Here is a 14,833-nt window from a genome sequence, read left to right on the forward strand (position 1 = left end):
TGTTCAAGTTTATTTTTGTTCGCATGTTTTAGTAACTTGATTTTGATTTTGTGTTTAGTCTCTATTTTTTTATAATTTGCATTCAAATAAACTTTCAATAAAAAAATATTATATGTTATTGGTGTAATTAAAGTTGGTCATGAAAGTCTTTAAACACCTTAAGAAAATTACTGAATGTAAAACTAATTTTAGAAAAAAGATTAACTATTATATTGACTAAATTTGATACTTAAAACCTTGCTAACTAATTAGATACTAATTTATAAACTAATTTATAATTTTTTTATTAATAATATAAACTACTTTAGAATCAATATTTTTTAATATATACAATAGTATATAATTTAGTTAATATAATAATTAATTATTTTTTACCTCTAAAATTAGTTTATATTTAATGAGTTTTTTTCGTAATAAAAATATATTTATGTATTGATATTTTAAGTTATCACTACTTTATTAAACTTTAATATTTTTAAACTATCGTACTTAAGAAGTAGATAAAGGTGTATATCCAAATCCATATATCTTACTACTAGTAATATTATATTATTATTGTTATTATTACTTTTATTTTTATTTTTTGTTATTATTATTACTATTATTATATTTTGGTGTATGTAATACATATTTATGTGATAATACTTTGATGATGTAGACTCGAAACCATTTGACTTTCAGAAATTTTGAATCTATTTAACAAATTATTTACTTCAATTTATATTAAAAGGCCCATAAATTCATTTTATGTGTAAAAAAAAATAAGAGAAAAAAAAACATTTTAAAGTGGGCCAAGTCCATTACAATTGAACATGTTTATAAAACAACATTCAAAACCCTAATTTACATAATTGTTGGATGCGGCCGTTGTAACACATCAACAACTAGCAATTTAAGGCTATAAAAAGGAGATCACTAATAGAGTACAAACACAATCTTATATACTTTTGAAGGTTCCTTGGTGATAAGGGACGAGATAGTGTTGCAGTTTCAAATAGTGGTGCATTAGTTATCCACTTGATTTTGGAGAAGTTCTTATCACCATAGATTGTCTTCAGTGATAATAGTGCAGGTGTTTCACCAACTATATTGGTTCTATTATTTTTTTTCTATAAATTTGGTTATGATTTTAATACGCTTTTATCTACTTTTTTTTCAATTAAAAAACACACATTCACTTTTGAAGAGACAATTTTTCATGTGTAAGATTCTTTGGTATTTATTAGGGCTTGCTAAAAATTTTGTAGGTGGTTACCTAGATTAAGGTGGCACTGGGAAGAAGCAATCAAGTAAGTACTTTATTTTATTATCATGATTTTTTTTCTTGTTATTTTTATAATTCTTGTATAATTAAGGTTTTTTTTGTGTAGGTACTTGTAATTATGTTTTTACCTCTTTTTGGGTAATCTTATTTATTAAAAAAAATTAATATATATATATATATCTTATAAGCATACTGGTGAAGTACACCTCCTTAACAATTGTAACAACTTCATATTTTCGTAATCATCCTCATCGCAGGAATCCTCAATATTATAGTCTGCATGGTCATCTTCGGAGTAAGAATATTAACCATCACAACTCAATTCATCATTTGGTTATTTCCCTTTTTTCTCTTGGCTTTTTCAATCACCCCCCCCCCCCCCCAGCAAGATTTTGAACACATTGGCGAACTCACAACCGAAAAAAGTGATGGTGAGATAATTGATATTTTAGACTCCTTGACAGGGTATGGTTTGATTAGTAAGAGGAAGAGCAAAAATAACTAAGTGATTGACAAAATTGTGACCATGAATCATTATCACTTTGAAGATGACCATGTGAACTTTGACATCGAGGATTCTTGAGATGAGAATGATCACGAAAATATCAAGTGTAGAAATAGTTAAGGAATCATATGTACACTAGTAATGCGTATAAGATACATTGTGTTTTAATTTTTTGCCCATTTGAAAATACAAGTTTATAATATTGTTTTAGATATATTGGTAAAGGTGTGGGTCATGTCAATTAGGGAATTATACTTATTGAATGAGATTATTTTGGAAATCCTTTCAATTGAGAATGGGAGATTCTACTAACTGCATTTGGGAGCTTGGTAAGGAGACAAAAAATTGTTATGTCTTTCATTGGCATAAAGACTATATTATTGACATGGTAAAGTTGATTCATTGCTATAATTTCTTTTAAGTATTTTTATTATAAAATTTTATGTATTGTAATGTCTTATAAATCCTTTTTGTTAATGAGACTCAAGATAGATTAAAGTATATTTTGTTCTTGAACTGATTGAACAAATATTTGTTAATACAAAAAAAAAATGAGTATGAAAGGAAGACAATATAAACATGAATTGGAAAAAAATGATATAAATTATAAAGACCAAGTAGAACACAATTGTTGATAGAGCTTGGGGTTGATTTTTTTTTTTATCAACAATGATTAAATAAAATTAAAGGGGATACTTCAAGGGTATCCCAACCCATATACAGTAACCACAAGGGGACTTCCTATATCATCCACAAAAGAAACTCTCCTTTATGGTTGGAGCAGAACAACCATAAAGTGAGAAAAACATACCCAAAAATATAACCAACAAGTTACCTCAAAGCAACATTCAACTTTACCGAAACGCCTAGAACTGAGGCCACCTACATTCACCTCACCACGCGACAAGTTACCCATGCAGGGAATAACTCGCCATGTAGCTTACTCTGGTGAGCACTAAGTGCCACGAGGAGCACAATCTCTACAAAATCGCCTGCCACCAATGCTACTCGCCATGTATGCTCTGACCTAAGGAAACCCCGCTCTCGACGAGGATCCACTCGGGAAATCCCCTCGTCGACGGGCGAGCTGTTCCCTTCATCTCATTGCTCATGTTGAGGTTTAACAGACATCTTTATCGAACCAACACATCTGGACTTACTCACCTAAATCTCCAACAGCTTCAAATAAGCTTTCTGGAGAACTCGGCGATGTGTCCACCTCGGCGATTTCCAGTTATCTGATCTTCTGTTCTTTGGATACGGTAATGATGCACAACTTCAGCGACCACCGACTACGCACGCATGGAGATCGTCGCTTCATCGACTGGCGATCATGTTGACCTTTGCATAACTTCGACGACCATCGACTACACACGCATGGAGAACGCCGCTTCCTCGACCGGCGATCATGTTGGCATTTGCATAACTTCGGCGACCATCGACTAGGCACGCATGGAGAACGTCGCTTCAATCAACCAGCGATCATGTTGGCTTTTGCAACTTCACGCATGGAGAGCTTGGGGTTGATGTATACCAATATTGTGATTTAGTACATTGTTGGTGTTCTTAGAAGGATTAAGTATATATTGTATTTATTCTTTGGTTAAAAAAATTATATATCCTAAGGTTTTTCAATTATTGTTTATTATATTCATTAGTTATAGAAAATAAAATAAAAAAACTCATATTGTATGAGAATTAAGAATCTTCCTATACATATTAATGAGATTATGGGTCTCCTTTAGTATTATCTCTTATCACATTTGTTTTAGTATTTTTCTTATTTAATCTAATTCTCAAGCACAAATTTATATTTACCATTAAACTTTAAAAGACAAAAACATTGTTACCAAAATTATTGTTGTTGTGATTATACAACATTATTTTGTATGTTTTAAAATAAAAGGACACACATACTTTCATAATCATAACCTTTTCAAAATAGCTTGACATCCTATAAAAGAGACACTTAGGAGTGTCCCAACCCTTATACATATACAAAAAAGGCCTCACCACCAAAACTTACAATTCAAAAGCATTATAAAACAACATAAAAACTTGGAAAAGCCTATGATTTAGCACTCCCATCACTGTTGTTACAAATTCAATCTATGCAACAAATTCTACATAACTTTCCAGCAGTGGCACTTTTATAAGACAAATCCAAAACAACACCTATAACTTACTTTTCCTTACATTAGCAGCCTCATTTCCCTTCCCAAAAAAGAGCATTATTAAGTTTTAAGAATAGTGTTGCAAAAACGTATGACCATGGCCTGCAAAATGAAACTGTATACTTTCTTCCTTTCTACAAAGTGTAGTGACAAACCCTGCTGACCTCTAGATCTTATGAACTTGTTATCCCTTAAATATATGGGAGTTCCTATGTTTAATGTAACTCCCTGTGCTTTCTACTTCTGAGGAATCATTGATAAAGTTAGACTAAAAGTTGATTCCTGAAAAGGAAATTATCATCTTTCATGGGAAGATTCCAACTTATAAATACATATTAGGTATGTTGTTATATGTGTTTCATATTTATGCTTGGCCTATGTCATGTTTGAATGAACTAAAGTCCTTGATTCAAAACCTTCTTTTGACAAGTATTGTACACAAAAGGAAGTCAATTACTATTAAATGGGACAAAGTGTGTTTATTGTGCAAGGATGGCTGCTTGGGATTGTCAAAGTTCTCCATTGAGTTTCAATATTAAAACTCACTTGAAATTTCTTATTTTCTAACTATGCCTAGTATACCTTTACGTTCTCTAGGATTTTGAAAACAAATTTTGTGCTTTAGGATGGCTATACATGGCTTGAAAACAAATATGTAAAATTTGTATAGTTTTATAAATTTTTTGTTGTTACATGGAATGGGACAGCTATAAACTTTTTGTCATATTACCGTGGTATAGAAGGATGCATGACTAGTTTTAAAGATAGATTTGAAATAAAACTATTTAATGCATATATAGAGAAATTAGAGATATCAAAGTGGTGCAACATTTCAATTGATCACCTCTTTTTTTACTTTCCACTTCATGTTTCCAATTTTCTTTTGGAATTTATAATGTAATATTTAATTTATTATAAATTTATGTGTATTTGCATTTTTTTAAATATCAACCTATTGTATTTATATTTTTATAATTTTATCATAAATTTATATGCATATATGTTTAAAAAATATAAATACCCATAAATTTATGATAAATTAAAATATTACAGTATAAATTTATAATATTTTAATAAATATAAATAATACATATAACAATAATAAAAATAAAAATGTAGATACACATTATTATCATTATTATTACTAAGAGAAACAAAGACATTACGTATGTGTATCCACATTTTTTATTTGTATCATCTATACATAGTTATTAATATTAAAAATTGAATATTGTACTTTACCAAATATTTGTTATATAGAAGTTCCTTGTGAATTATATAAAAGACAGAAAAAATGAAAGATATCTTGAATATCAATCTTTATTTGGTGTTTAAGAATTTATTATTGCAAAACAATGAGATTGTAAATTGTAAATTGTTGTTTTCTTCTTTGAAACATATGTATATAAAAATATATGTCATAATTTTGCATGATATTTGTAAATTTACCATATATAACTATGTTAGTTATGTTTCGATAACAATATATTAGTAGGTGCACTTAGAGATAATTTATATGTTTTCTCATGTGTATTCATATTTATTAAAATGAATTATAAATTTATATTGTTAATTAAGTGTGCGGATAATAAAATTATTTATTCAATTTTTAATATTAAACAATTATATGTAAATTATAAAAATAAAAAATGCGGATACACAAGCGCAAGAGTGCATGTGTTTCCGATAGTAATTATAATGATTCTTTCACGGTTATTTCTCAAAAGACCTACAAATATAAGTATTTATGTGAAAGTAGACACACACTTTTGACTCATATTTTACTTTATAATATTATACTTAAGAATTCTTATTGACTTAAGTATCGGATAGTTAGAGATGGCAATGCGAGCCAACCTCTCTCACACAGGCTAGCCCGCACTTGGTCTGCAAAATGTGTCTGGCTCTGCATAAAATATGCGGGTTACTTTTGTTGGCCCCCCTCTCATAAGATTTTTTTTTAAATTAAAAACTAATTTTTTTTTGTTTATTAATTTTTTTTTTTATTTAGATGAATTTGATAAATGGTCTCGTAATATTATTCTCACAACAGATGCATAATGAAATATGGATAACAAATTACGATGTTTTGATTTTCAATGAAATTTTAATTTCAATCATACTAATAAATTTTCTAATAAAATACTTCATTACATATATACAATTTTTGAATATAATAGATGTAAACACATGATTTCTATTCTAATGAAAAATAATATAAAATAATATATGCAATAATAATAATACTATATTAAAAAAACTAAGGTCTCACTATTATATTTAGCTTTTGATGAGTATTAAAACTTATATAATCTATGCATTTTATAAAAATAAAAAATACTTTTAAATATTAAAAAATCATCATCAAAATATGGGGTGCATAAAGAAATTATTGAGGTGAAAAATAATTTTTTTAAATATGTGAATTATGCGGGAATGGTTATTACGGTGTCGTTTAGATGTGCCGAAAATGAATACAAAATGAAAAAGGGGCATAGTTCAACCGTCGTCGTCTCCAGCGCCTTCAGCATTTTGTAGCGATGGCCGGTGCCGTCAGTAAGGTTTCCGGCCATATCAACTCGCCGGAGTTCGACCGTATGCAACCGTCGCCACCGCCGCCTCTTGATTCTTCCCTTCTTTTAGCTACCAGAGCTCCAAGGCATTTCTCTCTCTGTTTGCTTCTTATCTAAGCTTATTTCAGATCACTCGTTTTCATTGTTTAACAATGTTCTTACAGATTAGGGTTTGATGTCTTAACTTGAGATAATTATTGTGTGTTTTGTTTGTTGCAGACACGCGGTGTCGTATTGGACGTGCTCAAAGCTTTGTGCAATTTGCTTTGTTGCTGGAATGGTTTTCGGTTACTCGCTCAGGGGACGAGTCAAGCGGTGGGCTTCTAACATCCTCAAGAAGCTCAACTGAAACATAATTCAATTGCAGGTGGTCGTTTGGTTCCAATTACAGATCACTTTCATAGATTGATTTATGTAAAGCAATAGTTTCAATTTTCCTTCGTTTTTAGATGTTCCGTCATGGATTATGCTTTATTTATACTGAACTTGGGATGAGTTCGAAAGTCACAGATTCAATTACAAACCTACACAACATCTTGTTCATTTCGGTGATTTGTTTCTACGTTTTGCGCACAATATCAATGCCTGTTATGCTTTTTATTTTCAGTTCACCACATGGTTTTGTACCACTGCTTAGTGTTTATACTGCTAATTTTATTTTCCAACAAGTTAGTTCAATTTTAGGAATATTTAGATGGTCAAAGGTATGTATTTTGATTACATGGCAATATGGTGTTACAGTTTTTCAAGTTCACTTTTTACTCAGTTTGCTATCATGACTTCATCATGCTCTTCTCGGGCATTCCAGGTGAAGCATGATGACTTTTTTTACCCATTAAAATGTCCAGTGTTTGAAAGGGTTTGATTACTTTTCTTTGGTTTTGGCTTCATTCCAAGCCTTTCTCCAACGAATTTAGCTTTCTTAAGCATAAAATTTGTTTTGACTTTGAATTCGCTCCTAGTCATGCTTCAACGAAATAAACTTTCTTAACTTTGAAGAAGAAAGGCAACTAGATATACTTTGTTTTTTGTATCCTATGTTTTCAAAAGCTTTAGAAACTATAGATCGTCTGTTCTTTAAGTGTAGGATAACAGAAAAAGTGTGGCATATGTGTGAAAAGTGGGTAGGAATATATAATATCTAATGTCATTCATATCAATCCCATTCAAAACTTCAATCCTTTTGGATTGTGCTTGCTAGGTCAAAAAGGTAATCTTGTCTAAAAAGGGGTCTGGGTGGGTTTGGTTTGATACCTATGGAAACAAAACAAAGAAACCAAGTTATTTTTAACTTTGCATGTCCTGAAGCTCTAGAACTTTTTTGCACAACACCAAGAACTGTTTAGGCTTAGGTAAGAAACTTTATCCTAAATCAACTTTTTCATACTGTGACTGGTACTTTGATAACATTGTGTATATTAAATTTTTTATTTAAAAAAACTTAGGGAAATACAATCATCAATGGGGTTTAGTTTTGATCCATGTATCTGTTATGGCTAGTAAGGGAAACAGTTTTTTGGACTATGGAAATTTTGCTTTGATACATAATTGTAGGCCTCTGCTCTAGGTGTCTCTTTTTTGTTTTCTATGTTTGCTATGCATGTGTTGCAATACATGTGATGCTAGGAAGTCCAATGTGTAAACCACATGAAGGCTGGATTGTGAGGAACACCGGAATCTAAATGGTGCATCTGTTGGAGGATGGTTCCAGAAGAAATTAATTAAATGAGACCATGAAGAAATACAGAAAGAAGGAGAGGTTGGATTAAGTGCATTCTTGAGTCCTTACTACAGTTGTATTCTCTTTCATAGACCAAGTTTGTAGAGAGTTTTGTGAATCAATGGCAATGGACAGTAGTATCAAGTCTACCAAAAGCATTTCCTTTTGTGGGAACAGATTCTGAGGGGACCTGGGTAAAGCAACCAAGAACCATGGAGGGCAAGGCACAATTCTGATGCTTTTTACAGAGAGTCATTTAATTTTAAATAGGTTCAAGTTTGGTTATGTCTGGAAGGCTTATTGGTATCATCCATTATTATTCATAGTTGTTATATTCTCCTCCTATATTGTTTCTATTTGTAGGATTTATTTATCGTTGTATAAGGGTTGGAACACCCTTTAAATCCTTCATTTTATTTTATTTTAATTCATTCATTGTTAATAAAAAAAACAATGAAACTACTAAGAATGAGAATAAAGTGAAGCCTGCTCGTTTAGGAATATAATTTTGTGTACACTTACTCACAATGCAAATGTGATATCTAGAAATGTTACTTGTTCTCCTTACATTATATTTTTGTAACATTTATAATTATAAATGCCATAATTTTTTTACATTATACTTTTTTTAATCACATGTTATTTACCATGAGGGCTTCACCATCACCAATATTACCCGTAACACAACACATTCATAAACTCCAGACCTAAAAGCTATAAAATTATACTTTTTAAAATGTTGCAAATGGTAACATTTTTTCATATTTCGTAACATTAAAAGGTCGTGTCATCATATTTCAGGAACATTTTATGGTAATAATTTGATTCAAGTGAAAGACATGGAAAATTCCCAATGGGTCGATTCAGTGACAGTGACAGGAAAATTCACATTTTCACAGGACGTGTTGCTCAAACTGCCCTATAGTAAATGCAAAATTGAACTCCCAGAGTTTTACACTTTTCCTTTGGATTCTTTAACTGCACACACACATCAACTAAACTAAAGAATTATGTTCTAGCCTTCATTGTGAGGTGGAAGAGAAACCATTTGTTTGCTGTTAACTAGTAGTTATCATTGATTCAATTTAATATTTTCCCACTGAATGTTAATCCAATGACTGGCACAAGAGATGAACAAATAGAAATTTGCAGAAAAATATAAACAGAAAACACAACTGAGAAATTAAATTATAAGGCAAAATTTTCAGAATTAGCTGACTTAATATATATAAGTACTCTATTTATGAAGCATAAGTATAGAAAAATAAATATATATGATAAGTCCAAACTAATTAGACAAAATAAAAATTACATTAGGGGGTGGTGCCTTCCAATGATGTGGTTCTCAACCTTCTCTTCTTTGGCTATTGATAACTTCTTTTCTTTCCATTCCTGGAAAGATGGAAAATTGTACCACCAACTTCATTGAATAGTGTTTTGGAGAGCATTTGGTCCACTTCAGCTTCCACATCTGTTCTCTTTGCAAATCTACCCTTGATGCGTGGTCTAGTTTCTGCATAAGCCTTCCTTGAGGCATACCTTATTTTCTTTTCAAACTTTCTTGTCTTCTTTTTCTCCCTGTATCTTAGGACTCTGGCCTCTCTGTCCATTGGTGTAAGATGTGAAGGCATGGGAAGGGGAGGAAATAGTTCACTTGTCCCTATTGGTGACTTTGAATACGACACTGAGATATCACTTATTGTTGATTCTGGGACTACACCAACTTCCATTGATGAGACTGATACCTGAATAAACAAAGAACAAAGATTATTATGTAGCCCAAAGTGAACCAAGAAGAAAAAGGATCACATGTTCGTGACAAATTCATAAACTGAATGCTAATGGAAAACCATTTTTGTGAAACTAATGTTGGTTTCACATCCCAGAAACAAGATAGGGTGAAAAGAAGCAGAAAAATTGAGAAAAAACGAAAAGCAAGAAATATTGAGAAAAGTGATGGATGTATAATAGAAGAAAGGAGAGAATCCAAAAAAAAAAAAAAGAGGAGATGCAAAAGAGAAAAAGTATAAAAGAAAGGTGTTAACAAATTAATCCCCCCACCAATTTTTGACTTCAAGAAAAGAGGCTCTCAGGCTCATTTTTTGTATGGAAGCTTCAAAATTGAGGGAAATTAACACACAATTGATGAAATTATGTTGAAATGAGATAGAAACAAAGTTTAGGGAGATCTAACAACGTAGGGGTGAAAATAGGTGAAAAGTTACCCTTCAAAGTATGTCTATAAGGAATCACAGATAGAACTAGCTAGCGAATACAAGAAACAGTAAAAGGGGGAAAACTCATGTATACGACAAAAAAAATGTCACTCAAGACAGAAGAATGAAAGAGGGTAGTCAAAAGAAATATGAAACACTTTGAAATGAATAAGAGTAACATTGCAAAGGAACTACAGTAGTTACTGCTTCTAAATCCCACTTTGGTTCCAACCTAGGTTTTAAAAATCAGTATGTGAGTGAAATTTGGACTACAACATGAATGTTTTAGACTTTTCATGACCAAACCTAAACTTGTATCAACAGTGTTTGTTTGTCTTAAATAGGGAGAAAACTACCATAAAGATTGCGACAGCAATTTAAAACCTTTTTTTGAAATGGAAGGAAAAAAAGCAAGGAAATTGGCACTTTGAAGGAAGAGCCAGCAGAGGTCAAGCAAAATCTGATAAAGTATAATTCAATTGATGAATGATCTAAAGAGTTTGGAAGAAGAAAAAGTAAAAATCAAAAAGCCCTTAGGTAAGAGAAAAATCCTTACACTTTGGCTAAGAGAACCATCGTAACTGAAACCAGCTTTTGATGAGTCAAACTCCAAACCCGGTTGAAAATGCTGCGATTGTTGCAGCACCTGAACTGGAACCACTGCATAGTTCTGAGGGACAGTGTTGTAGTTCTGCTGGTGCTGAAAAACGTTGCTAAACTGGTTATTATTGTGACCGCACGAGTTGCAATCCATAAGGTTCTCCAAATACTCAATACCGTACATAAAACCATTCTCCTCCTCTTCGTTGCCTTTCACAGGATGTGGCAACAACCACGAAGCAGCTTCAATCTCATCGTCATACTCATAAGAAAACTCTTCCTCTTCCTCTTCCACCACGTTCACGAATCTGTGTTCCGGTTCGTGATCTGGTTCTCCCAAGAGGGGACCCAAGATGAGGAGAACGGGGAAACGGTGGTGGCGGCTGGCTAGAGGGTTTGCTGAGTGAATCTCAGCATCACACGAAGAACAAAGAGAAGCTGCGTCAACTTTGCAAAGAAACGCTGCGGGAGCACGTTCTCACGCTTCACACACCCACACACGCTCGTGCCTTGAGGCCACGCGGTTAGCTGCATGGACACGAGCATCACAGGATGAACACAGGTATGCTGAGTCTGCATGGCAGTACACTATGCATGGCGCTGACCGGCACGTGTCGCAGACACGTGACCAGGTGCTGGAGCTGCCACCAACGTTGTTGGTGCCTTCCTTCAACATGTTGTGTGTGAAAATACTGTATGAGGGGTGTACCAGTGTTTGTACTTGGTTGGATTTTGTGTATGTTTGTGTGTGTTTTGGAGGAAGGGAAGTAGAGAGGGTTTGTGTGTTGAGTTTGGAAGTGAAGTGAAGTGAAGTGAGTGAGTGAAGGGTTGAGTTCAGTGAGCTGAACCAAGTAGTGTTGGGGGAGAATCAAGGGTGCCATCGTGGCACAAAGTTAGTGGCCTGCTAAAGTTCTTGCTTATCTAGTGGTTGGTTGTGTTTCAGGGATAGACCACCAAAAGCAAGGACAACTGGTTTTGATTGTTTTCAGTGTATAACTACTGCTGTCAAGTATAATTTCAGATATAAATAACGGAAACGAGTTTTTTCAGTTTAATAATTAGTAGTTTTGAGTATTAATTTTTGTTTCTATAGAACTATATTAAACACTCAGAAAAAGTTGTGATCTATAATTATATATAAGTGTTACTTACTGGGAAGGATTTCCATGATTGGTACTAAAATAGTAGGTGATGGGGTTTTGTTTTGGTCGAACCTGTGCACATTGCTTCTTTGCCTTTTGGAATCACTAAAGAGATGTTCATGGCACAACTTGGAGACATGTGTCAATTTGGGTCCAGGTAGATTCTATAGGCATGCAATGCTTGCACCTGTCAAAATCTCAAGTTACTCCTTAATATATGCTCTCTTCTCTTGGGAAATTCATTGTTGTGAAAGGATGTAATCACTGTGTCAAGATAAGTAATTATTTATATATAGACTGTGGAGTGTGTATGACTGTGACATATGAATCTTCCTCTCAGTGGGGAAGCAAGTGAAGTGACCTGTAGCACTAAAAATTTAACAAATGCCGTTGCAGATATAGATCATTGCAATGTTCCTAACCATTGTTGCCTTAAAAATTTAAAGTGAAATAGTGCAAGAGAAAATGTGCAATGCTCCTTCCACACAATGGGAATAAAGCAATCTTCTGCATGTATCTCGTTCCTTCCCTAAAGATTAAAAGTGCACACACTTTTTTGGACCACTTACTTGACCCAATAACTTTGACCTAAGATGTACTTTACCAATATTTGAACAAGCTCATTTCTACTCCAGTTCCAAACCAAAAACAAAAATAGTAACAGTGTTCTCACCTACAACTTTTACAACACCATTTTCTTTATTATTTGTTTGTATTAAATTACTCATATTATACTATTATTCAATTTTTCTATTGTACTGTTAAAATGATTAACAAGTTAGAGGACTTACATTAGCCAGTTACTGTTATTTTACTTTTTTCGTGCATCAGTTTCGCAGAATTTTTCTATTTTTGAGAGGCCTTTTTAAAGCATAAGAAGGTCGTTTTCTTTCATTTTAACTGATAAATTCAAGTAGACAATAATTTTTAGAACACTCACAAACTATATTTAAGTAAACTAAAGAATAAACACAACAGAAGCTTGTAATTTTTTCTTCTCTTAGACAAAATAGCATTTGACACTGCAATATACACTCTTTGAGGAAAAGAGAGATGGGAAGAGAAAAGGGAAAGAAATACATGGAAGAACTTGGAAGTGACATGTATGCACTTTAGTGTACAACGAGGCTCCTGGAATATTCCAACCACTCGACCCTTTGCAGTGTGCATCAACAGCTCTATGGTGTCACTGTTTTGCAGCCATGAAACGTGAATCTTCCTCTTTGTGGAGGAGAATGACGAGTGCCAAAGGTAACATAACCAATGGCATTGCAGATACAGATTATTCTGATATTCGAAGACCATGACAACCCCAAATTTAAAGTCACTAAGTTCAGTGCAGTGTGAGTTTCTCTTTCCATTTTTCAAATTTGAGATTACTAACATTCTCATCACACAATGAATAAAAATTAAGCATTCTAATTCATGCATGGTGGACAACCTGTTTTAACTCTTTCACGTGTGTTGTTCTTTTTGTAAAATATTCATTTCCACGATGGCTAAAAGTGCACCTAAACTGTTCTTTTACACTTTATTTCTTATGTGGCATATGCCATTTAGAAAGAGTGCAAAAGATTGACCATTATGCTTGGGAGGGTCTCATTGATGCCCTGGGCTCACACCATGATGAAGCATAATATTAGTATTATCATATTTATAATTCCTTCTCAACCTATAAATATGGGAATTAAAGCATTAGTATCATGCTCATATTCATATATTTTCTCCAAATCCAAATGTAAGTCCACCAAGTCCACCACAGTACTTAATTAGAAGTATGACTACTATAAATATGAAGTTTTAAAGTTTGTATTTTGCAAGTACATTCATCATCAATCAATGAGACACAAACATATGCAAAGAATTAGTTTATAAATCCATACATCTAGGCGTGTTAATTATGTAACAATGAAGATATTTTTTTGGTATAACCAGAACCCTATTCAAATAGGATATGAAAAACTATAGCTGGTAATATTTTCCTTCCCAATCTTAATGCAACTACATATCTGTAATGCCAACTCAAGACCATTAATTAAGGTGAAATAATTTTACAACGGTTGATCAAAGAACCTTGAGATAACATTTAACAAAAACTTTACTATATATTGACTAATTGATCATGAAATTTAAAAACTATAACAATTTAATTGAAAATCTTAAAGTTCTACGATCCTGAAACCAGAAGTAAAGAAAAGAAAAATTCAATTAGAGGGAGTTCTTTTCTTGTCTTCAGAATCAATTTCGAGGGTGGAAGTAACTGTCTGAACCTCATCTGATAGTTGGTGAATATTAGTGAGATATCCAGTAGATCAGCACAGAGAAGAGTATAGATCCATACAAATGTGTAACAACAACGTCCACATGCTTTGTCTAAACTTCATTACACGTGCACTTCAAGGCTTTTAAAAGTAAAAAAGTGCAGCCACTTTTGAGGACCACCTAGCTACACTTTAAGTCTTTATATGGTGTTTGGACTAGCAAATTTACAGAGAAGAAAAGGCCAAATATGTTGAGCTAAATTTAGTTTACATTATCAATGAGAGTATTATGAAATTAAAGGTGAAAGACGACCCTTTTAATTTTACCAATTAACTAACTTTTGAAAGTTAATCTAAAAAGGACTTATGCTTATATAT

At 32.6% G+C, this 14,833-nt stretch overlaps 1 protein-coding gene and 1 pseudogene across 2 annotated transcripts; one reads left to right on the forward strand and one right to left on the reverse strand.

Moving 5' to 3' along the window:
* Window positions 1-6,417: 6,417 nt before the first annotated feature.
* On the forward strand, window positions 6,418-7,059 carry LOC150027856 (uncharacterized). Its single transcript, XM_090301843.1, has 2 exons — window positions 6,418-6,602; window positions 6,736-7,059. The coding sequence occupies exons 1-2, from the start codon at window positions 6,484-6,486 to the stop codon at window positions 6,863-6,865; spliced, it is 249 nt and encodes an 82-aa protein (XP_090157969.1). The 5' UTR covers window positions 6,418-6,483; the 3' UTR covers window positions 6,866-7,059.
* A 2,360-nt stretch (window positions 7,060-9,419) lies between these two features.
* Window positions 9,420-12,048, reverse strand: LOC137837064 (zinc finger protein CONSTANS-LIKE 2-like; annotated as a pseudogene). The gene is made up of 2 exons (XR_016520644.1): window positions 11,009-12,048; window positions 9,420-9,981 (listed from the first exon to the last, which is right to left on the reverse strand). The product of XR_016520644.1 is annotated as a zinc finger protein CONSTANS-LIKE 2-like (transcript).
* Window positions 12,049-14,833: the final 2,785 nt, after the last annotated feature.

The sequence above is a fragment of the Phaseolus vulgaris genome, chromosome 4, assembly GCF_051622355.1.
Source record: "Phaseolus vulgaris cultivar YP4 chromosome 4, ASM5162235v1, whole genome shotgun sequence".
Lineage (NCBI taxonomy): Eukaryota > Viridiplantae > Streptophyta > Magnoliopsida > Fabales > Fabaceae > Phaseolus > Phaseolus vulgaris.

Excerpts from the sequence above, each read along its gene's own strand:
- LOC150027856 (XM_090301843.1), top strand. The coding sequence starts at position 6,484 with ATGGCCGGTGCCGTCAGTAAGGTTTCCGGCCATATCAACTCGCCGGAG. Across the intron at positions 6,603-6,735 it reads TTAGCTACCAGAGCTCCAAG|ACACGCGGTGTCGTATTGGA; the intron begins GCATTTCTCTCT and ends TGTTTGTTGCAG.